Source organism: Lutjanus erythropterus, chromosome 10 (assembly GCF_056507025.1).
Source record: "Lutjanus erythropterus isolate fLutEry1 chromosome 10, fLutEry1.hap2, whole genome shotgun sequence".
Lineage (NCBI taxonomy): Eukaryota > Metazoa > Chordata > Actinopteri > Lutjaniformes > Lutjanidae > Lutjanus > Lutjanus erythropterus.
The window spans coordinates 19,259,551-19,287,224 of record NC_139326.1 but is presented as its reverse complement, the minus strand read 5'-3'; the positions used below and the strand labels follow the sequence as shown (position 1 = coordinate 19,287,224).

The 27,674-nt window shown below is 39.6% G+C and overlaps 1 protein-coding gene across 1 annotated transcript in view; it reads right to left on the bottom strand.

The window, feature by feature from the left end:
• gpat2 (glycerol-3-phosphate acyltransferase 2, mitochondrial) overlaps window positions 1-27,674 on the bottom strand; it is a 147,946-nt gene that overhangs the window by 6,839 nt on the left and 113,433 nt on the right. Inside the window, exons 8-19 of the mRNA XM_084728525.1 lie at window positions 26,336-26,469; window positions 25,966-26,065; window positions 23,245-23,424; window positions 20,623-20,721; window positions 18,447-18,529; window positions 15,540-15,670; window positions 15,338-15,408; window positions 14,930-15,090; window positions 14,670-14,773; window positions 9,637-9,821; window positions 8,227-8,304; window positions 6,134-6,256 (exon numbers count right to left, since the gene is read on the bottom strand). Of these exons, the coding sequence (XP_084584651.1) occupies window positions 6,134-6,256; window positions 8,227-8,304; window positions 9,637-9,821; window positions 14,670-14,773; window positions 14,930-15,090; window positions 15,338-15,408; window positions 15,540-15,670; window positions 18,447-18,529; window positions 20,623-20,721; window positions 23,245-23,424; window positions 25,966-26,065; window positions 26,336-26,469 (1,449 nt within the window). The remainder of the gene's footprint in view (window positions 1-6,133; window positions 6,257-8,226; window positions 8,305-9,636; window positions 9,822-14,669; window positions 14,774-14,929; window positions 15,091-15,337; window positions 15,409-15,539; window positions 15,671-18,446; window positions 18,530-20,622; window positions 20,722-23,244; window positions 23,425-25,965; window positions 26,066-26,335; window positions 26,470-27,674) is intronic.

The window sequence follows — 27,674 nt, the reverse complement described above, 5'->3', positions numbered from 1 at the left end:
ATTATGAAATGTAAAGTCTCTCAAGGGATGGATGATCATACCAGTGCAGCATACTGGTCAGCCAGCAGCAGATTATTATGGGTTTCTTCTGCTACAAACATGAACTCATCCTAGTGTAGTACATTTATCAGGCCACTTTGTATTTATCGCCGCTCAGCTCATTTTATGCTACTTACAAACGATTCCACAAAATGTGCTTAAAAATACGTATCAAGTGATAGTTCACGCAGTGTGACATTTTGAATGGAGCCCATCCAATTTTTCAACGAGCGCTCGCCATTTAGTCAATAAGGCTAATTCAATCATAATGTGAATGGGGAGCACTTACAAGCTTCAGTTCACAGTAGAACTTTAAAATAAACATGGCAGAGAGCAAAGTGAGGGCGGTCAGAACAACAGTCATGAGAAGGGTTGCATGAGGAGTAAAAACCCATCATAATAAAGATAAAACTAAAACTAGAATAAACGTCTCACGGTTGCATGCAGCGGGTGAATTTGGACAACCGATCCAATTCACAAATGCCTCTTTTGGTTCTGTATTTTTTTTTTTTTAATAATAGTAGTTTAATAATATGGCCACAGCCATTTTGATCTTGCACAAACCTGAGTCAGATAAAGGATAAATCAGCCAGGCAGGCAGACTACACCAACATATTAAACTAACCCCCCCCCAATAACCCCTCTGCCCCTCCACTCTCTCTGTTATTAGAGGATGGAGATGGGGGGGTGTCAGGTTAATGCGAGGGATGCATTTTGGTCATTTTAGTGTGACATCATCACTCAAAACACCACCGCAGTTGCAGTTTATGTCCATGTCAAAACTCAAATAATATGGAGTGAAGACTTTGAAAGGATTTAATTAAAGGTGTTGAATGTATTTTTAGGCAAAATGGAAGTTATTGCTATATTGACATGTGCGATTCCCGAGAACAATTTCCAGTGAGAAACATGCTATCTTCCACTTAGAGACTATTTTTACATGTTAGTTCAAGTGTTTCCGTGTTGTCATGTTGTTATGTTGTCACAGTGAAGGTGACCTTTGTCTATTTTATATAAAATGTCATCACCTCGTCCTTCATTAGATATTTATGTGAAATTTTGTCATAACTAGTGTGAATTCTCGAGTTATGGCCAAAAACGTGTTGTGAGGTCACCATGACCTTTGACTACCAAAGTCATCCAAGTGAAGAAATTCCCCTCAAGGCGTTCTTGAGATAATGTGTTCACGATAATGGGACGGACAACTCAAAAGCACAATACCTCCAGCGATGAAAGGGTGCATAAAAAAAGCAAACCAGAAGCTATGAATAAATTGTTTTTAAAAATGCACAAAGGGTCCCCTGAAGAATACAGCAGCAACTAAAAATACAGACACAAATATACTGGCCGATATCAACTAATTAGATAGATCTATATCAGAGTATATGTTCCAGAAGTAACAAGACATGAAAAATGTCAAAGCAGTATTTGTATTTGTTGTTTATGTATTACATAAACAACACAAATAAAAATTATTGTCCTGCTTAATTCACATATTGGTCAAAAAAAAAAAGTTTTTCAGCTTCAGGCCATCAATTAAAAGTTTAGCGGATATAAACAATCATATACTGTAAATCCTTGAACCTTGCTACCAGAGAGAATATATCACTATAGCTTACATGGCTGAGTTAAATAAGTAACTCAATATACATTAACACAAAACCAAATAAAAAGGTGCCTTTGGATAAACAGAGTTCTACATGTCAGCGAACAAAATGAAGTTTCTAAAGATGAGCTGTCGGGGCATAAATCATAAACTTATTATCGCTGTGTTACTGCCAGCCTCCTTTGTGAGACCACCTGAGGTGAATTCAGCCAGGCTAACTGATAATAGGCAGTAGAGGAGGAGGTGAGGGAACATTTTTCATTGTTTGGTATGGAGGTGTTTGCTGTCCTTGTTCAGCGCCTGAGCTGAGGGCACCAGAGCAGAGGCGTGAGGAGAAGAAGAGTGAAAGCACTGGCTGGACAAAGTTAAAAGATTAGAGCTGAAAAGAGTAAAGCCGTGTAAACACTGTTGAGGCTCTTTCTCAGCAGGCAAAGCTGAAGTCAGATAGAGGGTTTTATACCAGTGTGGAGGTGGCCGTGGTTTTACTGGACTAGTAAGTAAACTTGCTTGCGGCAAAGGTAGGCATAAAGAACTTATTTGTATGTGTTCTGCATAGTTTATTGTGGATAGTTACAATATTCCTCAAATTTTCTGATAAAAAGAGGGTGGCGAATAATGACAGTATCCCAACTACCATCATCTGAGCACATCCAATCCCAGCAGTGTAAAGGTGAAGTACAAAAGCATCATACAAAACAAAAACAGAGGTAATCCACACAATGATTATTTCAAGCTCCCAAAAAATGTGGAATGATGCAGTAATTCAACCTTCAAGGTCTTTGTGAGCCAAACATCCATGTGAACAAAAAATATAGACAGACAAAAAATATACAAAAAAAAACCCTACCCATCATCCCAAACCGATCTATTATGTACTATTATGCACATAAAAAAAAACAAAATTGTCAATACAATAAGCAAGCCTGAGTGTAGACCTCTGAACTGCCGCCCACATCTTACTTGCTCAATGCAAATAGAATTGAATATAAATGTTTGCCTACCCCAGAGCCTATTGTAGGACAACTAGATGTTTTTATGCACATGTAGTAGAGAGTAGATTAATCTCTCTCACACTAGCTCCCGGTGGATTTCTGACCATTCTCGCCAGCTCCCGCAATGTGTGTGTTCTGCTCCTGCAATATGCGTGTCCCCTTCTTTCCACTCCCACTGGATTTCTGAACATTAACTCCCGCACAGTAAGAGTTTCATTGATTTTGTGTCTCCTCCAGTCCTGCAGGGAAACACGCTATTTTTCTGACATATTAATAGAGATGCATACCAGCTGGATGAAATTATGTTCCAGCATATCATTACATTCATATTAATCACAGTTTTTCAATTAAACGGAAAGTAAAATAAACATGTTCAAGTCAACTTTCTACAGTGACATCATATATTTGAAGTAAACATGTTTTTAAAAAATATACAAAGGGAAAGAGAAGCTTGAATGAACTCTAGTATTTACAACCTATAGGGACATTTAATCCATTGATGCAGGGAGGTGGACAAGCCGCCGCCTGCAACACAGTGCAAGAGAAGGGAGAGGGAGAGACGCTGGTTGAAGTCCACCTATTCTGGGACTGTTGGCACAGAGAGACAGAGCTGTACACAGATTACTCTGAAGAGGGCTCTGAAAAGTCAGTAGATCTAGCAAGAAAAACATCAAGTTGGCAACACTTGCTAAATCCTGGGATCTGCAGCTCATTTTATGACCACTGCCCGCTCCCGCCAGATTTGCGTTGATTTTCACAGGACGTGTCACGGACGGACAATCCCACTGCAGCCCCCTAGTATATAGTTTTGTGATAATGGGTGTTTATTGGTATCATGTGCGGAGAAGCTGCCATGTTTTCTGTATATAAACAATCTGCTTTTTGCTCATCTGGATGTTTGCCTGATGACAACTTTGAAGGCCGAAATGTTCCATCATTAATACTTTTTTGAGAGCTTGGTATATTTAAAGTGCTTCTCTTTAATCTTTTTCATTTGTTTATCACACTCAGTCAGGACCTGAATGTCAAGGTTATGGAACATGTGACTAATAACTTCTGTGCCTGCCTGGACCTCCGTAGGCTCCATTAAGATGTCAAACTGATGTAAACACAATGGAGGCTTCAATATATTCAGGGCTTTGAGAATCTTCTCTGATGCAAGAACTGCAATTAAGATACCTGTACTATGGACTCAATATGTTTTTGTGAGAAACACTGAGTGTCAATGTTACTGTTTGTTGAATCTTAAAACTTCTCACTGTACCTTTGAGTCTGTTCTTTTTATTGCATTTTGACATGCTGAAAATAAGAAAAGATGTGTTTCAGTGATTGACAATGGTGATTTATCCATATACTAAGGATTCAGGTGGGAAAGTATAAAACATATAGAGTGTACACTGGTTTAAATATGCCCTATGGTATGAATCTTGACTATACTATGCTGACTGGTAGACCCCTCCCTTTGCTTGATCAAAAAAAAAAAAAAGTTGTTAATTCGTCATCATCAGCCTGTGCAGCTAAACGTATGGAAAACTTTAGAGCCTTTGCTCTTCTGTTCTGAAACAAATAAATTGCTGAAATACTGCAGAGTCAAGCTAGCGGGCTGTGTTTGTGTAAAACATAGCACTGGTGGATGAAAGGCTGCAGAGAGAGCAAATTAAAATGTTGCTTTCTGTCTTCTTCAGGCTATCTTCACTTCAAAGAGCAGGGCAGAAGCTACAGCATAATTAATTACACCAAAACATTAAAAGTACAGATAAAAAAAAGTGATAATGTTGAAGCTTTGCCGAATTTTATGATATGTGACAAACTAAGCTAAACAGACTACAGCAGCAGGCAGGCAGCTTTCACTGTAGCTTGTTTGTAACCACCACCACGAAGACGAGGAAGAGCTGCTAAAAAGGCCGGTGTTACTTTCATTATATGGACAGAGTGTAAAAAGTCAGACAAGACCAGAGGAGAAAAACCTGCAAATCACATCAGTGGTTATAAGAGGTGGTAATAACTTACCTGACATAGTTGAGGACAGGTTTTGTTTTTTTCTATTACTCCAGTTTTGCACATTAAATGTTCTTAAAACACATTTCCAAAATATGACAAAGTCTGCCTTCTATTAAACAAAGAATCTTGCCAGATTCATCCGCTTCTCTCCCAGGCTAAAGCTGAAAAACTTGTGCATGCCTTCGTTACCAGTAGAGTCGATTACTGTAACGCCCTCCTCTCTGATCTACCAATAAAAGTTATTGATTAGCTGCAACTTGGATAAAATTCAACCGCTTTTTTTTTTACCTTGCACTTCACTGTTAATATTATCTATTATTTTTTATATTTTTTATTTGTTCAAATGTTTTATTTACATTTTATATATTTTTTTTTACGCTGAGCAAGTTTGATGTATGAGCATTTGATGTATGACTTGTGCTATATAAATAAAGTCTGATTGATTGAGACTGATTGTGAATAAATCCTAATAATGAAGCTCAGCATAAGGTCAATCAGGAAGACCATCTTTACGATTCATTCATTCACAATCTTCTCTCTCACTCTTCCTGCTTCCACTTAATCAGCTGATTATAGGCGTTCAATTTTTTGTGGTAAACCAAGTTTTTTCCATGATCTCCATCAGCCAATCATACTCCAGTTGTCAAACTTTAAATCTGTTCTCCTCTGCTGTTGTCAGCTGTCATTTGAGACGATCACTTCACCCCCCATCCAGCTCCAGTTCATTATATCCAGCGTCAGTCAAGCCCATCGAAGTTGACTCTTCATCATAGGTTTGCTGCTCCCGCTGCTTAGAATCAGTTGCAGACTAAATGTATGGGAGCCGTTCTCGTTGAACACTCTTAAAGTTTTTCAGTATGACCTGGAAAGAGGTAGATCTGGCTGTGGATGATCAATATTGAAAAATGCTTTCCTATTTTATAATTTTATGATTTATTTTTCATTTTTCATTGATGAAATTTGAATAAAAAAGAATATACTGTTACTGTCCATGCTCCGACTTACACTGTGATATAAATTTGAGATCATACTGTCCAGAACTACTGAGGACTGACTGGTGCTCTTTCTTTATGCAGTGTGAGTATCACATGTACAATCAGGGACTCCTGAGGCTGTCACCTCAAAGTCACTTTGCGGTGTTTGTGAGCGCTGGCTGTTTGGTCCCTTTGGAAGTTTGTGAGCTGCCTTGTGTTGCTTTGAGAAATCACATATAACCGTCATGACAGTAAGGCTTCTTTTTAAAGCTGACACATACCGCTAATAAGCATTCAAGTAATGCAACTCAACTGTGTAGGTGCTTTTGTAATGGAGATTTAGTTACTTCAAAGTTCTTTTTCATGTGGTGTTTCTGGTATTTTAGTACGTGCCCTGTAGGCAGTCACCTCGGGTGTCATCTTTTGTAGGCTGTACGGAACATTTTTCCCTTCGTATAACCTCCGGTGCTTCACAGAGGCATGTGAAGAAGCCAGAGGGGCCCAGCAGTGCACTTCTGTACCTTGTAGGAACACAGATCCTGCTCGTCACAGTCAGAGTCGCTGTGATAAGGGTCATCGGTGGTGGTCCAGGTCAGAGCGCCCTCTTTCTTCCAGAAATCACAGATAGGAACATCCCTGGATATCTACATAGGTTGGAGGGTAAAACAGACAGAGGGATGTCAGACTACAGCTCTCTGTCTCGTGAGGTCATGTTTGTCTTTTGTCTTCAGCCGACTGTTTATGTCCGACGTGCACATTTTGTGTTTAATGTCTGAGTTTCACTGCAAAATGAAAGACGCCTAATTTCACAAAAATAGACTGTAAACACCAAATTCAAACAGGGAGAAAACAAGGCCCTCCACATTTATTACTCCTCTGGATCGTTCAGGAGCGTTCTTATTAAATCATTATCTGCCTGCCTGTGATTGCGTTCACTGAGCCTGTATTATTATCAGTTTATGCTCTCTTTCTGTTTTATTGATCGACTCTTTGTTCTTATTATTTTGTTTCTGTTACTCTACAGAACTGTTAAGAAGACACTGATATAGCATAACTTTTTTAGTTCAAATGGTTTGCTATAGCTCGTCTTATTGACACATCCAACAGTTATGGAGCAACATTATTCATTTAAAGCTGTTTTAGTTTTGTTATGGTCTCTATAAACTCCTGAGAGAAATATCTAGTTCTTTAGCTGCTAAATGCTCCACTATGACCATCTGTTGGCTGTTTGGTGCTGAGTGAATCGTGTACAGTGGGTTTTTAGAGGTTTTTCACTCCACTCCATAAAGCCGAGGGGAACTGCAGATGCAGGTGATAATTCTCTGTTGGACGACTCATCATTAAGAGCAAACGCTGTCACACTGTCACAATGGCCACATTTGCATGCACAAAATATGCAGGTTTTTGTACTTATTCTGAAAAAGACAATATGCCTACTGAGCTGTTCATATGGCTAATTTCAATGAATATTTCTCTAATACTCACATTTACATGCAGCTGGGCATTACTCCCAGTATGGAGACTTCTTTGTGTTAAAATAGGATTTTTCCACCAGCGGCAGACTTGTTTGACCATGTGAACGCAGGCTCTTTGCATTCATTCAATGGTCAGCATCGCCAAAAACCTGTTGATATCCAAGTCTTTCATAATGTTTAAAAATAGGTCTGTTTCTCCTTTCAACCAGAATTATGGGCTTGTTTTTGTGCATGCAGGTCTCCCCCATTCCTCAAACTGTTGGCTGGTTGGTTTATTTACAATACACAGAGCTGAGCATAAACAGACAAGAGGCTGTGGGTTACAGACTGCAGTGAAAACCCCTTAGACACATATACTGAACATGCTTTACGTATATAATAACACCAGCGCATCCCATATGTCTTAATCAGAAAATTCTACATTTAGAATAAGGCCTAATACAGAATATCTAATAGGAATATGCTGTTGACATGACCTGCATCAAATTAAAAAATTTGGAAATTAATGTGCATGTAAACATAGCCATTGTTTTCACGTCGTCATTGAAAATATCAAATAGTTGCTTTAACATCCAACAAGTATCTGACAATAAAGCCAAGCCTTTCAGTCACTAAACTTCATCAGGAAAAATGTCTGACATAAAGAAATCCCAGATCTTAGAATGACGCTTGCTTTGTGCTTTGTTCTGCAAGTAGCCATGGGAAATGCAGTTCACACGTGAAATTCCCAAAGTCCCAATACATATGAAACTCCATAAATACAACATATTATAACATCTAAGGATAAACAATACAGATGGCAATCAGGAAATCAAAATTAGTTGATTACAAGAGAGCTGAGAAGTCATTTATCAAGGAAAAATTGTGAACTTTCACTGTTACATGCTTCACTTAATGTAAGAACTTGCTAGTTTTCCTGTTTTATACAATATTGAATTGGGTTTTAGATTGTTGGTTGGACAAAATAAATAATGAACATACTTTAAAAAGGTATTTGTAGATAAAAATGCATCAATAATGCAGCAGGTCTTCTAGATGTTTGAATAATCAAATTAACTTAAGGCAATATGTTTATTCATAACAGTTCAGCATTAAATTATGTAGTGTTTCAGAGAAAAAAAAAAGTAAATTTATCTTACTTCTTCCACAATCAGGATGCCACAGCGGACCAGACTGTCAACTGCATCTAGAGCAAAACTCAAAGACGCCTGACAGGGCTGAAGAGACAAACAAAGAGAGAAAATTCTACCAAGCACTGGTTACAGTACTGTACACTCACACATATGCATTATAAAGTTAATGTGGTTACAGTATTTGTTAATTACATTAATAAACCAAGCCAGATAGCCAGTTTAGTCCCCATCAAACTACAAACAGTCCCATCTACACACCACGTCCTCTGAAAAATATCAAGTTGATTACGAAAACATAGTATTCATACTCAGTCCTTTAAACCGTAGAATCAGGGTCTACCAGACCCGAACCCTGCAACATGTTACACCTTGTGAGTAGGGTTGTTTCCATACCAATGCCAGTATAAGTATAGGCTTCTCATGTTGATATGTTCAGGTCTATGCACCGATCCAATACCACAGAATTTATTAACCCTGTTACATCCCTTTATTTGTTCATCTTTTATAAAGTTTTTAACCTGAGCCAGGCCATACCGTGGTCTATCAACAATGACAGCAATAATGTCACTTTATATCTCGTTATCTGGTGCATGTCAATAAGGCCCTTTGAATTTAGAGAGGGAGAAGGGTAAATAGGCAAAATCACAATTCTTCTGTTTAAGTAAATTATGTAAAAATTTACACCTGCTTTAGCAAAGTAAGCAGTGCCCATACCAATAAAGGTACTTTGAATTTGAAAGAGAGAAATACAGAGTGAATGGAAAGCACAGAAAGAAAGAGACAGACAGACTGAGAGCAGAGTGAGAGAGACACAGAGAGAAAGAGATAAAGAGAGAGAAAGCAAGAGAGATAGGAAGGAGTGAGTACGCCGAGGTTAAAGGCACAAACAGATTCAGCCCATCACATATCTGAGAAGACAGCTGACAGAGAGCATAAAGTGTGTAGTAGAGACATAGCAGAGATCACACGATGAGAATGAAAGATGGCCGGCAGGAGGATGAGAGCAGGAACGATATTTTTCGTTGAGGAATGGGGTGAGAAACGTAGCTGCAAGCAGACGAGACAAGAAAGAGCAGCCGCTGAAATGAAAGGTGGGCAAGCGGAGAAAGGAATAGCATTTCTGGCTCAGATTCTGAGGCCTTAAAGTCAGTCTGATGGAGCACGTACAAACACAGCCACACACAAACACACACAGATACGCAGTACACACGAAGGCGCACACACGCGCGCACGCACACACACACACACACACACACACACACACACACACACACACAATTTGAAGCCTCTCTCTGCCAGAGATAGAGGCAGCAGAGCAGGATGAATGGCTGTTCAGCTCCATTAAACATCCATTGAATGAGACACACTGGGTTGTGTGTGTGTGCGTGTGTGTGTGTGATATGAATTCAAACTCACTGGCATGGAGCCCGGAGGCAGGAGATGGCAGAGCTGCAGGGCTCTCTCAGTCAGCTCGGAATGGCAGAGCACCACATCAAACTCCATGTCACTTTTCAACTCCTCCCCGTCCACGCCACTGCTCCTCACCCTGCTGCTGACGCCACTGCCGGCCACCTCGCACAGCATGGCCGACACCGCACACGCTAAGAACAAAAACACGCAAGCAATGGTCATTCATTCAATGTTCTTCATGCACATACAGTATACATGGTTAGAAAACGGGCTGGTTGAACAAAACACCTTAAGTTAAGATTTTCTTTCAAACCAGAATTAAGGCTTCCTTAAAAAAATGGCTGCACAAAACAACAAAAAATTTTCTCCTTAGAAATACTATTAGAAATTTTTAACTGGTTAAGAAGATGTCATATTTGAACACCTTCTGTACAGAGATTTCTTTCGGCATCAGCAGTGGTAGTTAGTTAATGTATCCTTCACAGTTACTTCAAGTAAACTGTAAGCTAATTTTAAGTAATTCTTATCAGTTTTACGAATTAGTGGCCCCTTTTTCGGTGAGAACTGACAAGATGGCATGATTTTTTGACCTCTTGGATGCAGACGATACAAGTTATCACAAGCGCTAGCATGACCAAACACTCTCTATAGAAACTGTAGAAACTGTTAAAACACTTTCAATGCAGTAAATGCCTTAAGGGTTCCACTTAACTAAGAAACTCTTTTAAAATGATTCTGTGCAATACCTTCAGGAAAATCACTCAGCTAAGGAGACATTAAGCCTTAAGTGTCATACACAGGAAGAAACCTTATTGGGGTTCGTGCAACTGACCCCTGGTGTATTGTCTTAGCAAAATTTCTGAACATGTTCCCGTTTGGCTGTAATATGCTGGACTCCGGACACTTTTAATCTTTAGCTGATGATATTTTGCTGATAAGAAGGATTGAGGATTTCCAACATTTACACAAGTGTTATCTCTTTATTTGTACTTTTTATCCCTATTATCCTGCTTTCATGTGCTGGTGGGAAAGTCTTGACATCCAGATTGTTTGTGTCCCTAAACAGAATTTCCTTCACACCCCATTTAGTCACAAAATCAAACCCCGAAGACAAACACTGAAAACATTATGGAGGCTGGTGGAGATTTGAGTGCAAGTGTCCTTATATTAGCGTTTATCCTATGCTCCATGGATTTGCTACAAGATTACATAACAAAATACTTATTTTTACCCCTTGAGGTTAGCAGCCATGTATTAATCTACTACACAGAGGATTTCAGCAGCACACAGCCCACTACCCACCAGCTTCACTTCCTATACAACCAAAACAAGTCATGCAGGAATAATGAATCATGCAGACGAAGTTGCTTCCTGCGCTTCAAAACACCACATTATTTTTACATCCACTAGCAAAGCGAAAATGTGGCTACAGTATCTACAGCTTCACCCTAGCCTGCCTTTTCGCACAATTTCTAGAAACAAAACAGCTCACATTTGAGTACAATTGAGCCAACAGATAGCTCTTGGCTCAGGGATGAGCTGATATAAGACTGGTGAGGATTTGGGATCTAGGCTTTCTGCCATTAGATGATTACCATAAATTACTTACTGTATACTGTACGTATTATGCTCTTCCCAACCCTATTGCCAAACAAGCCAACGTTGGCTGATTCTTTCTGCAGTATCTGCACAAATATCCAAATCACAGAAGCTGCAATTTCTTGAAAAAGGAAAATGTGTGACAAAACAGCATCATAATGAAGTACTGTAATGCTGCAGAGATGCCCTGGCCTACGAATCTTCAGATGTAAGAAAACATGTTTGTTTGGTACACCAACAAATGTCACATTATCATGATATTAACAGTTTTTCTTTCAAGGAAAATGAAAATTGTGATGTAAAAATGATCATTCACAGTAATCTTAAATTGCAGTCTATCAGAATAATAGCAATATGTTTTTTTTAACATACCGTGCAACTTTATTACAGTATGATTAAGGTCTGGGAAAAATCAGGGTTAGGGTTAACAAACATGTTAATTGCAGGTCTGTGACAGAAGGTCAACTCTGGTCTTTTGCATGAAAGTCTGACTCTTCCTTTAACAACCCAGACGTCCACACAGCTTTACTTTCCACCTGGTTACATCTGCAAACACCAAACACCACTGTGTCAAACACCACTACGACCTGAAAACGACCTGACACATGGACGCTCATTCATTTGGTCATCCTCAGATGAGCCCTCCAGTGGCGCCTCCAGTCATACTGATCCTTCATGCCTCTGGCTACCCCAACAGTACTTTCTGCTCCTGTGTCTTTCTTTAGAACATCCACGTACGTTAACATTGGATGCCCTTGTGGTTGATGCCCTTGTGTTGGCTCCCACAGCACCAGTTTGCAGGCCTGGAGCTCCTGGTGTCTCTGGCAGTGATCGGCCAGCCTCATTCTCCTGGATGCTGTTGTCTCTATACAGATTCTTTACGGTGATGTGGTCGCCCTGGTTGATGTTCAGTACTGCACACTCCATTTGGCAGCATTATTGGACATGTCCAGACGTGTTTGAGCCACCAGAGCCAGAGGACGGTGACAATTTCCCTTTTACTGACAGTATTTTTTTCTGTATCAGGTTGTTGGAAATGAAGTGAGCTGAAGTGAATTGCTGGGCTGATTTGAACTAAGAGTGGTGCTGAAGATACTTCTGTAACTGACCGCTAGGGATGGTGAGGGGAGGGGAGAGGAGGGGAGGGCGGTGTCATTTGTGAGTCCATTCGTGAGGTTTATATAGTGTTCAAGGACCCATGGCTCCAGCATGTCACCAAGCCATGTTTCAGTTTACCCATCAAACTCCACAATTCATGTTTTCAGCAATTATTTTCAAACATGTATAATGTGTTCAGAAGAAAAACTATGAATTCCCTTTACACAGACTTTAATGAAAGTAAGAGACAGACTAAATAAAACATGCACAAATATATATATATATATAACAGCTACTAGAATTTGTCTCTCAGAGGAATGAAAAGTCTCTCATTTTAATTAGTATTGCTAATCACTCCAGTGGTGAGGTGCACAGTGCCAGAAATCAGCCCTCACACAACTTTTACAGCCAACCTGTTGTGACCTGATGTCACTTTTGTTCACTTTGAATTCTATAAGGGATGTTATGTTACAAAGCATGGCTCTGTATATGAAAACACAGGTATGTTGGCTGTCAGTGATGAACATCTGATCTATTCATGCAACTGTCAGTGGTGAGTGCAATTAGCTGCATTGATTAAATGAATTCCAATTTCAATTATGATTTTGGCTTCCCACTATCATTACAAATTTAATTCAAGCTACGCTGGCACAGTGGGACAGGACGCTGTGGAGTTTCATGTTTGCTGTGGTTTGTGTTCAATTCTGAACTTGCTCCACATAACTGTCAGCTGTTTTGAGCAGAGAGAGGGGGAGAGATGAGCGGACACCTTTTACAGCGGTGACACAGAGCTGCACTAAGCAGACACACAGAAGGAGAGAAATCCTCCCACGAACAATCTCACAGGAAGATCTTTTTAACAGAGGGAGCAACGGCCTGTTTTTCCAGGAACATATAAAAAGCTTTGTGTTATAAATCCATCAGGTTATCAGCTCTGTGTGTGATTATAAATGAGCAGAATCACCTGGTGACCTGTGCGCTGTTGTGTTGTGTCATACCTCTTTTGATTTTGCGATGCGGGCTCACTGTGTAAAAGGACACATTGTACTGCACTGTAATTATTATTATTTTTTAAAACATATTATTTGTTTTATTTATTTATATATTACCCACTTTGTTATTCATTTGAATTTATTTCTTGTTTTTCAGTTCAGCTACACTGATAATTCAAATTCATTGTGTTAAAAAAGACCAGTAAACACATAATGTTATCAAGTCAAATAATAATCATATTTAATAATCACAATTACAGTATCAATCAAAATAATTGTGCTAATGATTTTTTGCCATAATCAAGCAGCCCTAATTTCATGTTAATAACATAAACATGACAATATCATGTAAATAATCCAGCGTCTCGATATCCGTTTCTTTCTGTTCTCACTTTGTCTCCCTCCACCACCAGCCTCCTACATGCACCTTTTCTCTGTCCATTTAGTGTAATTGCACTTTCTGTTAGACTCTCTTATCGCCTCCCTACACTCCTATTTTGAGTGTTATTCATTTGCCAAATAACAGATAAAATGTTACATTAACAAACTTGAAGATAAAGACTTTTTCCTATTTGTTGCGATATCGTTATTGTGAATTCTTTTGGCAGCGATGATCATGCAGCGAAAATCTCACATCTTGACAGTGCTACACTCAAATGGCACCAAATTGTGTGTCTGAGCTCACAAGGTATCTCTATAATCCACTGTAGATTGCCTTGTGGATCGTATGCCATTTTTTCTGTTATTTAAAGGAGAAACAAGCTCTGTTGTAATATATAATACAACTAGAATTTTTTGTGTCAGGTGTTCTACTTCATACTTACAATTTGGCCTCATCTGACATAGTCTTCCATATCATTCTGCAGCCTGAATTCCATGGATGACTTGCTGTCATTTCTTAAAAATGACTTAAACCAATTAACAGACTATCAAAATAGTTTGCGATTAATGTAATAGGTGAGAACTAATTGATTAATCATTGCAGCTCTGACTGACACAAGTGGAACTGACAGAAGAAACAGTTGAAAGCAGCTGAAGAAGTGCACTGCCACTGATGACCTGTCCTCACATCACCTTCCTTTTCATGTTTAGCTGCAGCATACAGCACCCTGACACTGCTCGAGGCTCAGTATGCCTTAACCACTCAGAATATTAAGTACTTAAACTTTAAAAATGTCACTTGTCAAACTGATTTTTCATACTGACATGCCAGCCGTCAGAGGAACAGCCAAGGCCTCCCACGAAAAATAAGGTGCCTGTAGAACACAGGGTCTTGAGATGATATTTAGGCTTAAATATTACAGGCAACATTTGGTCAGCTACACAAAATACATATGAAAAGTCACTCACCACCAACAGCTTCCAGAATAAATGTGTGTGTGATGATCTGGGCCTGGAGGGTGAGGTGAAGTGTGGCAGCACGAGAAGGACGGGGCACAATAAGAGGGTCTTTCCTAGAAAGAGGGAGACATGGACCAAAAGGAGGAAAGGGCAGTAACGTACAGGAGGTTTCAGTGAAAGGGAAATTGGATTTTTGATAAGCAACACAGTTTGGCTGTGGAGAGCTTATCAGTGTCCTTTGTTTTTCTTTTGACAGACAGAAAACCAACCTCAATGGCGCTGCAGCTATGATGAGATGAGGAGCGAGCAGAGAGAGGGAATAATGGACGACCTGGACTAAACTCCCCCCAAAACCAACGTCTTTGTTTCTGAACAAGACTTCCCTTGTGAGCCAGGCCACATCATGACACAGGAGAGACATATTCACACCCTGTGGAGGAGAAGGATGGAGAAGTTTTGTTCCAAAAGCAGACGTGAGCATTAACCATCTGGTGACATTAGTTGGATACTGGTGGGTATGACTCAGAAAATCACTGTCACACTCTAATAAACTAGCAATTCTGTTTATGAGCCTCTTGGATTATTGATGGAGGGGCAGAGGCGGATTTTAACTCTACTGACGGCACCGTGGGGACAACAGCTAAACAAACACACAAACACGCAGATGGTGCACTCACTTTGCGGCGCCTGTGCAACAAAAGACTGGCCACAAGACTGGTTGACATCACAGCCATGCAGGAGGTTGCAGCTGGAAACAGAAAACACACACACACACACACACACACACACACACATAACAGTACAGAGATAATGCAGAACAATTTGCATAGCATTAACAAAGATTTATGAATCAGCAGCAGTACATAATCCTGGACGCACAGTAGACGAGGTGAAGGATGATGGCGTTGCTGAGGTCTGTCTCCGGATGAATTGGCTCTTTGAGTTCAGATGCATAATGAGAAGAAAGCAGGGGCCACGACATCTTCCTCTGCCCAAACACACTGTCAGCTCTGAAGCAAGAACGTCAGATGAGGAAAGAGGGATGTGAGGATGAATTTAGAGAAATTTTATTTTAGGTCATTTCAAGTGACTCATACTTGTTCAAAGTTTTAATCCTAAAGATTTTCATGAAATCAAATCTCATTTGTGGTCAGCATTTTTTCCTGCAGCAACCATTCAACACATTTACAGTCAGTGCTTTCCTCTCTATAGGCTCCAACTCCACAACCCTTAAGGATAAGCGGTTATAGCTAACGTGTGATTGATGTACGGATTACCTCTATATAGTTTTTTTCATTGTTAGTCTGCCAAGCCCATGCAAGATTCAAGCTATATTCAAATGCACAGGGACTTACACGGGGAAATGATGCATGCATGTACAGCACAGTTTTATCTTACTGCAATCAGCCTTCTGTTTACCGTTCGCTCTCTTTACACAGTATCCGAGTATCAGTTTGGTGAAGTGTTACAAGTTAAAGGCTGCACACCTTCATCTCCTCAGCAAGCTTAACAATTTTTCTGTGTCCTGCTGTTGTGTGGAAGACTGCTCGCACTGTTTCAGCAAGAGATCAGATTGTGATTGCTCGGGCAGGGCCTTTCTATGCGGAGTTTGCATGTTCTTCACATGTTGCGTGGGTTTTCTCTGGATGCTCTGGTTTCCCCCACCATCTAACACGTATAGGTTCTCCTGCCAGTAGCCCTGGCCAAGGCACTGGCTTAAAACTGGAGCTGGTCCCTGGGCACTGCACCATGGCTGCCCACTGATCCTAATACTAAGGATAAGTTTATGCAGAGAACACGTGTCACTGTAAGTTGTTCTTATATAATTATGTATGTGACTAATTAACTTGATTTAGCTTTTTTAGCATTATTGGCTGTATCAAGCGACACTTGCTAATACCACAGTAATCACAGTTGCTGCATGATCAAGACTGAAGTATAATTTGTAGGACCCTTGCGCTCAAAAAATTAGTACTGCAGTCCAAATAGCAAAGTGGAGCCATAGACGGTATATTAAATAGGTTGGAACCCTATTTAATATTCAGTCTGGAGTCAAAGGGAGTTGCTTTCCCCTGCCCCTTCCTCCCAAGACCTGAAGCTCAGGCAGGCTGTCTGCAGGCTGCAGGGGCACTGAACCTACACACATGCAAGACAAGCACAATACGCAATACACAATACAGGTGAGGAGTCCTACACTATACATTGATTAGCTATATTTATATATATAACATATTGCTCAATTTAACCGTCAAACATCTACGCCTTCGAAAAGGTTATTAATCCTTTATTAAGACTCAAACATTCACTCATTTGGCAAACACTCATCTAATAAATGGGAAATGGGTAAAAAAACAAAAAAAAAACAAAAAAAAAACAGACATTCAGGACCGGAGTGGAAATTTCTGAGGCGAACGTGTTGGCTGTAGCATTGCCAGAGAAGCCACTATTTAAATTCAAAATGTTTTCTTAATCTCTGATGACATATCATGGTGATTTTATGATTTAGCACAGTAAATGTATTGTATATATTTCTTGTTTAAGGATAACAACTTTAACCCACATTTGGCCAGAATGTGCTGCAGTAAATTGCATTCATTGTCAAGGGAGTTGCATAACAAATCATGTGGATCCCAGATTATTTGATCCAGCAGAAAAAACATGTCTTTCTTCATTTAATTACATTTCATGAAATTTTTCAGTAATGATCAATTCACTCAATTCACCGTTATTGCAACATCTGTCACTCAGAGCAATTTCCTTTCAGTAAACTCTTAATGGTCACAATGAGAGTTCCTTGGATTACTTAACACCATATTTCTGAGAATAAAGGGAACGTGTTTGTGGGTAAAATAGGACTGAGGCACTTTAGGTGCATACAAGTGTATAAAAAAGCTGCTATGTCACTCAAAAATGGAGGGGTGTGAGATACATTTTATGAGCTTCTTATCTATGGCTACGCTGGAGTGATATGAGTGTGTTATTTATGCGTTTAAGCTGTACATGTGTGACAGAGAGAGGTACAGAAGTATCAGAGACAGTGTATCGTATCTTGGCTCTGTTAATACACAAGTCCTACAGACAGTCACCTTGTTCATCTGAGACAAGAATAAATAAACTATGAAGTGTTTGTGTGAGAGGACTTTTATTTATCATTATGCAAGCCCTCACATTTGCTGTATTTTTTATAAGTGGGGACAAACAAGAGGCATCAAAAGCTGAAACTTGAGCAGCAAGGGACAAACGGAATGAGGAAACGTGGCAGAGACACCGAAGCATGTTAATGATGTAGACATGCACAAAGAACCAAAAGCGCTCACACGCTGATAACAATTCAATCTAACTATCCCTCTCTACCTCTTTTCATCTATCACTTCCCATCTCTTTAACTCATGCTGTTTTTTTTTTGTTTTTTTTTTTGCATCCCGCTCTCTCAGAAGAATTAAATATATGAAGGGCGAAGCCACTTTGCTTGTCAGAAGCCAAGCAGAGATTGAGTGGGGATGTTATTTTCTTTCTGTTATCTTTTTCACTGGCAGACTGTGTAATGTTGATGGTAATTGGACCGAGTCTAAGAGGATGAAAACTCTCATCAGAGCTCGCATCGCGTCTGTGCCAGATTCAAGGTTTAGACGAAAGTTTATCTTCAAAGTTTAAGAGAAAGTAACTTTTCAATTTCACAGATGTTAGATAAAACACAATCCCAATCCAAACTCCATTGTGATTTGTTCACATACAGTATGAACACTTGCTCATGCGTACAGGTATGCACACAGGTGGTTTGATTACCTGTTGTTGAGGATAACAGGCAGCAACAGGTCCTGTAGAGGGAGCCATTCATCTACTCTGCACCTGCCTGACTCGCACATCTCCTACACACACAAACACACAAATATGAATGCACATATACACACCCAAGAGCTGCAAAGGATCATCTCCAAGTCATTCAATATTGATGTTTTGATAATCCAAGCGAAGAAAATTAGACAAAGTTTGCATTAAAACTTTTACTTCCAACTATTATTGCTGCTGCACATTCCTCTGTTATTAACACCAGATGATAATCTTCAGTTCCACTTGGGAGCCAGTTTACTAAGTACACCTCAATAAACCCAATTTAATATGAAACTATGTTAGAGAGGGGTTGATGTTACTTTGATGATTTTGGAGGCTGCAGTTTGTCGCTCTTTGAACTATACTCCATTCAGGGTTCCAACACCTTTTCTAAAGTAAAAGTCAAGCAATTTTCAAGAATTTTCCTGGTGCATTTTCAAGCTTTTCCAATGCAACTGTGGTAAATTACATATTTCTACTCACATACATACTAGTACTACTACTATAATGATTATTTCACTTAACCATCACATTAAATCAGATATTATTGTGCTATAAACAACCAAAATTATAATTAATGTTTGTGATTAGAATTCTACTGAAGGGTGACAAATTAGAGGAAAACAGAACAAAGTGTCACATTTCATTCAAATCAACTATTTGTAAGAAGACTCGGCATCCTGTACAACCTGGCTGAGCCAATATCGGATTTATTTTATTTCTTTGTCTAAAAACTGTCTAGCGATTTATTATCAAAGTAATGCAACAACAGTTTCAAGTAAAGTTTATCCAAATAAAAATATACTTTGAAAACACTTCATCAAAAGTGTTTTAAGGGATTTCCAGCACCCATATGAACCCTGTGTTGGGTTATGTTGGGAGGTGTTTCTGATTCTGCATCTGGACAGACTAACTACGCTCAGTGCTGGGAGCAAATGTTGGCTCTGTTCAAACAAAGCTTGCCCAACAACAAATAATGCCAAAAACAAGTTCCCAAAACATACTTGTGAACAAAATCCTGTTGGCCAAATGCAATTACAGCAGCTTTTGAGTGAACAGAGCCCCGATGAGCACTATCCTGCCTCTATCTTTTGGACAAATCACTCATAACCTTACTAATTACAAACATATTCTTACAGCGGTATCTACCCAGGTCAGGAAATAAAACACTGTGGCAATACTGTATCAATATACAGACACCAGGTATCAATCTTTTATATATAAATTATTAATATTGAAATTGCAAATTAAACTTTTAGGTACTTGAATAATACGACCAGTTAAGTTGCACTTTAAGTCTATCCAGACTTATTTAATGTATGTAGTGAAGACTTGAAAGGAATTTAATAAAAGGTATTCACTGTATTTTTTAGCAAAATGGAAGTTCTCACTACCCATGTGTTATTTGCAGTGAATAATTTTCAGTGAGAAATGTGTTGTCTTAACTTGAAGATTATTTTTATGGAGGAGTACAGAGGACTGATAAAGAGCTGAACACACAGAAATGATGAACAGAATGAAGACTTTCTCTTATTTGACAAATCCCCTTCGTGGACAAAATCTGCAGTTGAATAAAGTTGCAATATATCACAAAATAGGTTTTCGCTGTACCATCTGTTGCTCCCAGTCAGTACACAGTCCATTTTTCCCCACACACATTTGTTGAAACTAATGTAGTTGGTCCACTCTCAAGGTCAGTACGATTTATGACAAAGCTCATTCCTTGCCTCTCCAATCGCGCCTGTAAATGTGTGGTTTCAAATCTGGGAACTGCAATTCCACAAGGGGTCCCAAGATAAGTCACAAGATGATGATTAAAAGGACAAGAAAGACAGAGGGATAAGAAAAATCTGTTCTGCAAAAATATGCATTTTTTTTCTCGACCACTTGCTTTTTCCTTCTCAAACACTGGATGCTTTTACTTCTTTAGAATAAAAAGGAAACACGGAAGGGAGAAATCAGGGAAGAAGACTTTTTGGTTGAACTGCTCACAACTAAGTACATAGCATGGAATGGGTTGTCACATGTAAACACAATTTAAAAAAAAAAAAGGTCAGCAGCCGCCTCTGTAAACGATAACCTGCATATCATTTACTTAACATTTTCTGATATGATATGCTGTTCCTTTCACCTTGAGAGAAAACGGCTGAGCGAGGTCGATCCTCAAACTTCCTCTTGGTCTCCTCCAGGTCAGAGACCACAGCCACCGCAAGACAGAGCTTAGGCCAAGCTGTGAGGATATGTAAACAGACACACACACACACATTCATAGAAGTGCTACAGTGAGTTAGTGAGTATATTATAATGAGGCCTTGCCTTTGGGATGGACATTACAGCAGCAATACCACTAATGAGCAGGATCTATGATGAGCACTAAGATAAATAGCCAGTCAGACAGCGTGTGTGTGTATGAGTAGTGGAACTGTGTGTACAGTACGGTATGTGCATTGTGCATGAATGACATAATAAATGGATGAGGCAAGGACCTTATTATGGCAATTAACCAAAAGCAACGCGCACTCTCCAGTATCATCTCAAAGTGCAGATAACAGAGGGTAAGACTAATGGAGACTAATAGCTGTCAACGTTGCTCTGAAAAAATGAAATGCAAACCTCAACTAATCAGCCCGTGCTGACCAGAAAGAAATTACAGAGCAAACTTGTGAAATAAGACTCTCTTAGCTGTGCTCATTACAGACAATTTTGTTTTCCACTTAAACAAGAAGTTTGACACAGTGTCCCTACTCTCACCCCTCCACCCACCAATCACGATGTTCTGGAAATTAGTTAAGTCAAAAAACATACTGACAAATTTATATTTATCTTTTTTTTCCAACTCCTTTTATTATCATTTGGATTACTTCGATTACTTCTGTTTGGGGAAAATTGTGTTCTAGGTTTGAAAACTAAACTTCCTATAAGATTTTGGGTAATAAAAATAGCAATGTTGCCACGTATTCACTGAGTTATGCTGTGGACCACGACATATTCTCACATTCTACTTCGATACTACCATTGGGGAGGTTGGAGGAATGCATCTCCTACTGACGATGGGGCTGAAACGGTCGCTGGATGCTTTTTTCTGATTTTTGGGCAATATTTGTAATCTTATTTTGCTAATGCAATGGTCCGCAGAGTGATAGCCACTTCTCTGCAACATGCTCTCATCTCATCAGCTGGACCATGAGTGGTCTAAGCTGGATGAGGAGTGAGAGATAAACAGACAGCACAGTCAGCCTCTTTGCACTCTTTTCTCACAGTGAATTAAGGATTTAGTTTGACCAAACCAGAGCTGGAGATTGTTGGAAGAGTGAACAGACTGACAAAGACAGTTTTGGTGAGTTTTACATGCTTTTCTGTTGAAGTCTGTTTGAAGAGGAGTCAACGACTACCGCCTGTGGCCCATTTGCTGCATGCTGTCCCCTCTCTCTCTATCTGCTTCCCTGTCACAGCTCCAGCTGTCACCTATCAAATAAAGGCAAAAAGCCCCAAAAAATAATCTTAAAAAATACTGATATCCCTGGAAAGTCTCAAGCCATATTTGCTCAAGACCTGTACTAGGATCTCTAGTAATTTCTAACAATGGTGGAAGTCATCAGTCTTAAAGCCGACTAAATCTGCCATGTCCGTAATTTGTGAAGGTAAAATTTTATCATCAAACACAGAGCTCCTGTGATAATAGTTCAGTGCGACTCAGCATCTTGGTGATTTGGGGTTGCATTTAAAAAAACAAAAAAAAAACAAAAAAACATCTTTTGTCTGTTGTCAGAGAATTGAAGAAATATAAAATTCAATTGCAGTTTATAATATACTGAATATACAGTTGGGCTGTGAGAGTGGAAATGTGTATTAATGACTGTAACACATGCTGAACTATATTATTAGTGTAGCTGCTGAAGGACAGATGCTCTGCCTCTGAAATGATGTTGTTACACAGAGCCTTTACATCATATCCAGGGACTAATGTCAGTAAATTTGAGTAAAATACAGACTCCACTTAACTCAAATCACAAATGCACCTCACAAAACACATGAGGTCCCCTGGTATTACTACTCCCTGGCAAATAAGGCTTTAGTCCCACTTCAGCTTTGACTGAATTATGACTCTGAGGAACATGATTTTTCCTCTGGTGGTGAACTCGCAGAATGGATATACACACTGCCTCAACCTCCCCTTCCAATAGTGCTGGAGAAACTACAGTAGCTGCACAACTTGCATGAAATGTGAGGCCCTATCTAGAGCCAGTGTTTGATTTCTCCACTCTGTACTGAAGAAATACGGCAGTGCAACATGGCTGTCTGTAGATATAAACATTTCATTCTGAGGTAACAAAAACAGGATTCTTATTTTCAGGTGATTATGCACTAATGAAAACATACTTTTCTCCCCTGCTGCCATATTCTGCCAATAAATCCCAGTAAATTTTACACAATGGACTTTTAAAGTACCTTAATTTCCTCGACGAAATGTGTCACATCCTCTGCTGCAGCTCAAACTGAACATGTTCATACGCAGGCTAAATCAGCACACGGAGCTGCAATAAATAACTTCCTGTTGTTTTTACAACACCAGCACGCACCTGCCCCTTTCACCTCAGGGGGAATATCTTTGCCACTTCCTCTGCACCCCCCTGGAGAGGCACACTTCACAATTTGCTCTAAACCAAACCTAATGACTTGTTCCTGAAGACATTACAGATGGCTGTGTGAGTGTTGTTTGTGTGCTTGCAAGTGTATGTTTACACGCACCCACCTGTATGTTGGTCTTGGGCACACAGTCGTAGGAGATGCCAACGGGGACCAGACTGACATCGGGGACAGATCCCTCATTGATGAGCTGTCTGATGCATGCCAGCCACTGGCCACCTTGTCCAGACTCCGCTGACACACCAACACTTATCGCCTGGCCCTCATGTAGCAGCTCACGGAGCAACTGTTGAAGGAGGAAAGAGAAAGAAAGATGGCAGAGGCAAAGGTCTGAAAACTCCTGGCAGTAGGGGAGCAATTAGCATAAAATGCCTGCCATACATTTCTAAAATGTACATAAGCAACACAGCAAAACAGACCTTGGAGGGAATACAGAACGTCGAGAGCAGCAGAGGGAGGAGAAGTCAAAACGTAGGGAGCAGGGAGGATAAAGAGCAGGAATAAAATGGGACTGTGGGGGACACTTCCTGACATTCAGAGACATTTCCATTAAGTACTGTTTCCCCCTTACAGACATGGAAAATTCAATTACCATTGAACAGCAGCTAAGCAGGCCTACACTCAATAAACAATAAAGGTTTATTAACATTGAAATACAACCAATAAACAAGCCTGCTTTCTCACGCACAGCCAATATGCTTACTCACACAAATGGTCAATGAAAAAAAAAAACAAACTACTCTCTGTGTCAGTCATAAACAACCTGTTTATGTTCCGCTGTGGCTGTAGTCTTGTAGATTAATGTCAGACAGAGACGTTTTATTGAGCTGTATAGCACAATATTGATCTTAATATAGCGAATAACTCGCCCAAATGAATTACATCTTTACACAAACTGATATCAAGCACAAAAGAGCTCCCTTGCTAAATACAAAGACGGGAAGATATTAATGATGAACAGGTGCTGATCATTAATAAGAATCAAGTCAATAGGGACACAGCATTAGGCAAGGAGCACAAGGAAGGTACTACTACAGGAAAGTGTGACAGATGCAAGAGAGGAGCTTCATAAATCTCCAAAATAAGCGAGAAAAAAAAACATAAATCACCTTCCTCATAAAAATAGAAACAACCTGCTCAGACGTGCCAAGCTCACACAATCAAACTAACCACCATTCTTCCCGTCTCTCCGCCCTCTCCTCATTGCTTTGTCACTCCAGCCAACTCCAGAGCTGCAATCTCTGTGGCAAAAACTCGAGCCCCTTGGTAATTTTGCGAATGAATAGAGAGTGGGATGGGACTGGGGAATGGGAGGGAGGATGAAAAGACAGGTTGTATTCTGACTGAGGAGCTGACTGTGATAACACTCCACCATCGAGTGCAATGAAAAGTGTGTGACTGCGAGCGAGCATGAATTGAACTGACAGCACATACACTAAACAGCCAAATTACAAGGACAGGTATCTTTTGCTTACCCTGCAATTTCACATAATTACCTGCTGTCTATGAAGGATTTTTTTTTAGCAAAATGCATTAGCAACATGTTTTTGGATTTGTGGCCCAGTGCTTCGTTCCCCTCCACTAGTAAACAGACTGTTTTTGGGTTCACATACACAGCTAATGAGGGACCACTCCAATTGTCAGCCTGGAGGGTGTTTTTATGGTTGGTGACTCAGGGTATATGAAACCTGAATTAGCTTTTGACAGTTGAAAGATACATTTGCATATGTGAAAACGGTTGTTGAAAACCTTTTGTTGCTCTAGAGGGAGCAAAAATCGTGGGAGTTACTGCACTGAAGTGGTGTCATTAAAGTACATTTTAATAGTGGGTGGAGAATACAAATTTGAAACAGAGGTCCATCTTTAGGTGGTTGTTGGTAGGAAGAAGTCAAAATCAGTGCTAATATTCTTGGCATTTCTGTTTCCCCTCAGCAGTGAGGACGATAGACAAATTTGCGAGGTTGAGAAGCGGCAGGTCTAATATAATCTATAGCACCCCTTTTATAGGGATATCCTCAAAAGACAAGGCTTGGAAGGAAAACAGGGGGCTGTCCCCCAACTATACAGAAACAAGGATGACTAAAGAAAGATATGTATGCTGTAACATCTCTTGTATTATATCCTGGGCTGGGTACCGAACTCCACTTCAATACCATCAAGCAAAAACGCCTTGTCATTTGAAACCAAATCTCAATACCCAAGGAGTTTTGACAGCTATCTCAGTGTTTCCCCTATAGTGTATTTGGCAGGGCACCCCGCCCTCCCAACAAACGCCCCCACCCTGCCAACAGGACGCCCACACAGAACTTCAAGTTGTAGTTTTTTTTTTTATTTCATTATTTGATTTATATTTTAAAAGGTCCTATAACAGGTGTTCTTTTTTTCAAATAAAAAAGCTAACTCTAATTTGTGTGACTTCAGAGTCTAATGCGTTGCTATCGTTTCATTACATTCATTACAATGCATTTCTCCTCTCCTCTGTGACGGGCGGGTCTCCCTGCTCAGAGTAAGAACAGTTTCTCCAGCTGCTCCCGGATCTTTGAACAGCTTCTCCCCTTTAAAGTGAGTACCTGAACTGTCTGTAATGTAATTTTCTTTTAATTAAAATGGATCTGGTGTTGAAAAAGTATCATTCAGGAACAAGTATCAGAGCCAAGGTATTGTATTGAAAATTTTTTGAATGATACATAGCTGTTACTATATCTGACCCCAGGGAAAAAGCAAAACCTTATTTTTTCTTACTTTATACCTCACAGAACCACAATCACCACAAATATTACCACATCTTACCCTTTAACCCCAAACCATCAAAACAGATCAGACTTACGGAGGTCATGACAGGTGAATATAGCTGATCCATCGCAGCATCCTGCTCAGTCTGTGCAGAAGGGGGCAGAAGGATCACACCTACTTTCTGCAGGATGGATCTATAGGATAAACAGAAGATAGTGTAACTCAGACAAAACTAGATTAATTTAAGAAGCTTGGAATGACAAAGCAATAAATGTATTGGCCTAAATATAATGCTGTAAATTAAAAGTGATAAATTCAGCATATCATGTCTGGCAAAAAGGGTGTCAGCGTTATTTGCAGGGGAAGATCCTTTCTGTTAAAGTATGTATATATTCTGTACAGTTATTATCTCGGTGCAACTTGCCTGGAAGTTTCCATGTGGGTTTGTGTGTGGGTGATAATACCTTAGGACGTAGCTGTTAATCTGGAAGGGACAAACAGTGTATGGGACTCTGAGGCCGCGACAGAAGAGCACCAGAGGGATGAGAGCACAGTCCATAACGCTCTGACGCACATACACGTAAACCAGCAGAGATCCCTGAATTGCACAACAGAAGCAGCTGTGGATAAACAAGATTCTTCACATTGTTTTGTAATATGGAAAACAATAGTGGACTGTGCAGAGAGTTCCCGCGGCCTTATATTCAATCAATACTATAATCAAGCCCCACAAGTTTCAGATAATATCTGCAAAATGGATTTCAAAAAAATAAATTTATTATCTAAAACCAGCAGGGATACAAAATTGGACTATCTTATTATTTTACACTCCACAAGTTAGGAAAGATTTGGGCGAAGATTAAGTATATACATGGTAAGTATGTTTAAGAGACTGCATGTACTACAGAAGGTGGCAGCATACAAGGTGAACAACAGCTCTATTATTATGTCTGTGCGTCTTTATCTTTTGAGTAGCATTTGATATTTTTTATTGCAGACATGGAAATGAAGAGCTGCTATCGCAAACTCAATTACATATTGAGGGAAGTCAAAGCACAGTGATAAAACATCATTGTACTGTTGTGGATATGATAGTCACTACAGTAAAAAAGGTAATAAGGTTTGCAATAAAAGTGCTGCAATAATAAAAAACGTAAGTAGTCAGAGTATTGCTAGGTTCTATTAAAGCCATGATGAAAACAAGTTTATTACTTTTTTATTGTTGTTCATCATTTTTATCTATCTGGGAAACCGGTTTCAAAAATCTCAAGACTCTCACTTCCTATCATCAGTTCCAATGACGTCATATGCATTTATTTTTCATCTATTATTTCATCTGTAGTCACTACACAGTAAATAAAACAGGTAAAACAGATGACGACATACAAGTCATGCCACAAGCACTTGGACAAATAAAACTGCAATGATTAAACAATAAGTTAATTGCCAACTATAAACTAAAGGACAAATCTGTAATATATTTACTGCAATAAATCAGATAATTAGCATATGTCACCAGAGATGAAGGAAACATACCAAGTTGAAATACTTCTATTCTGGCCATAACTAGTTATTTGTCTGTTTCACACAAAATGGGAGCTGAATCATGAATAATCTCGTGAAAGGACTAGATGTTTATAACTGTTAAATTGAGCAATATGTTAATGGAGCCTGGCAGATAGTAAGGCAGGCAGGCACTGAACTCCAACTCCAGAGTGTGTATTTTTGGAGCAGCGAGCTTTTGTTTTCAGGATAACGGGCTTAGCTTTATGGACAGTTATAAACAGCTGATGGACTCATGTA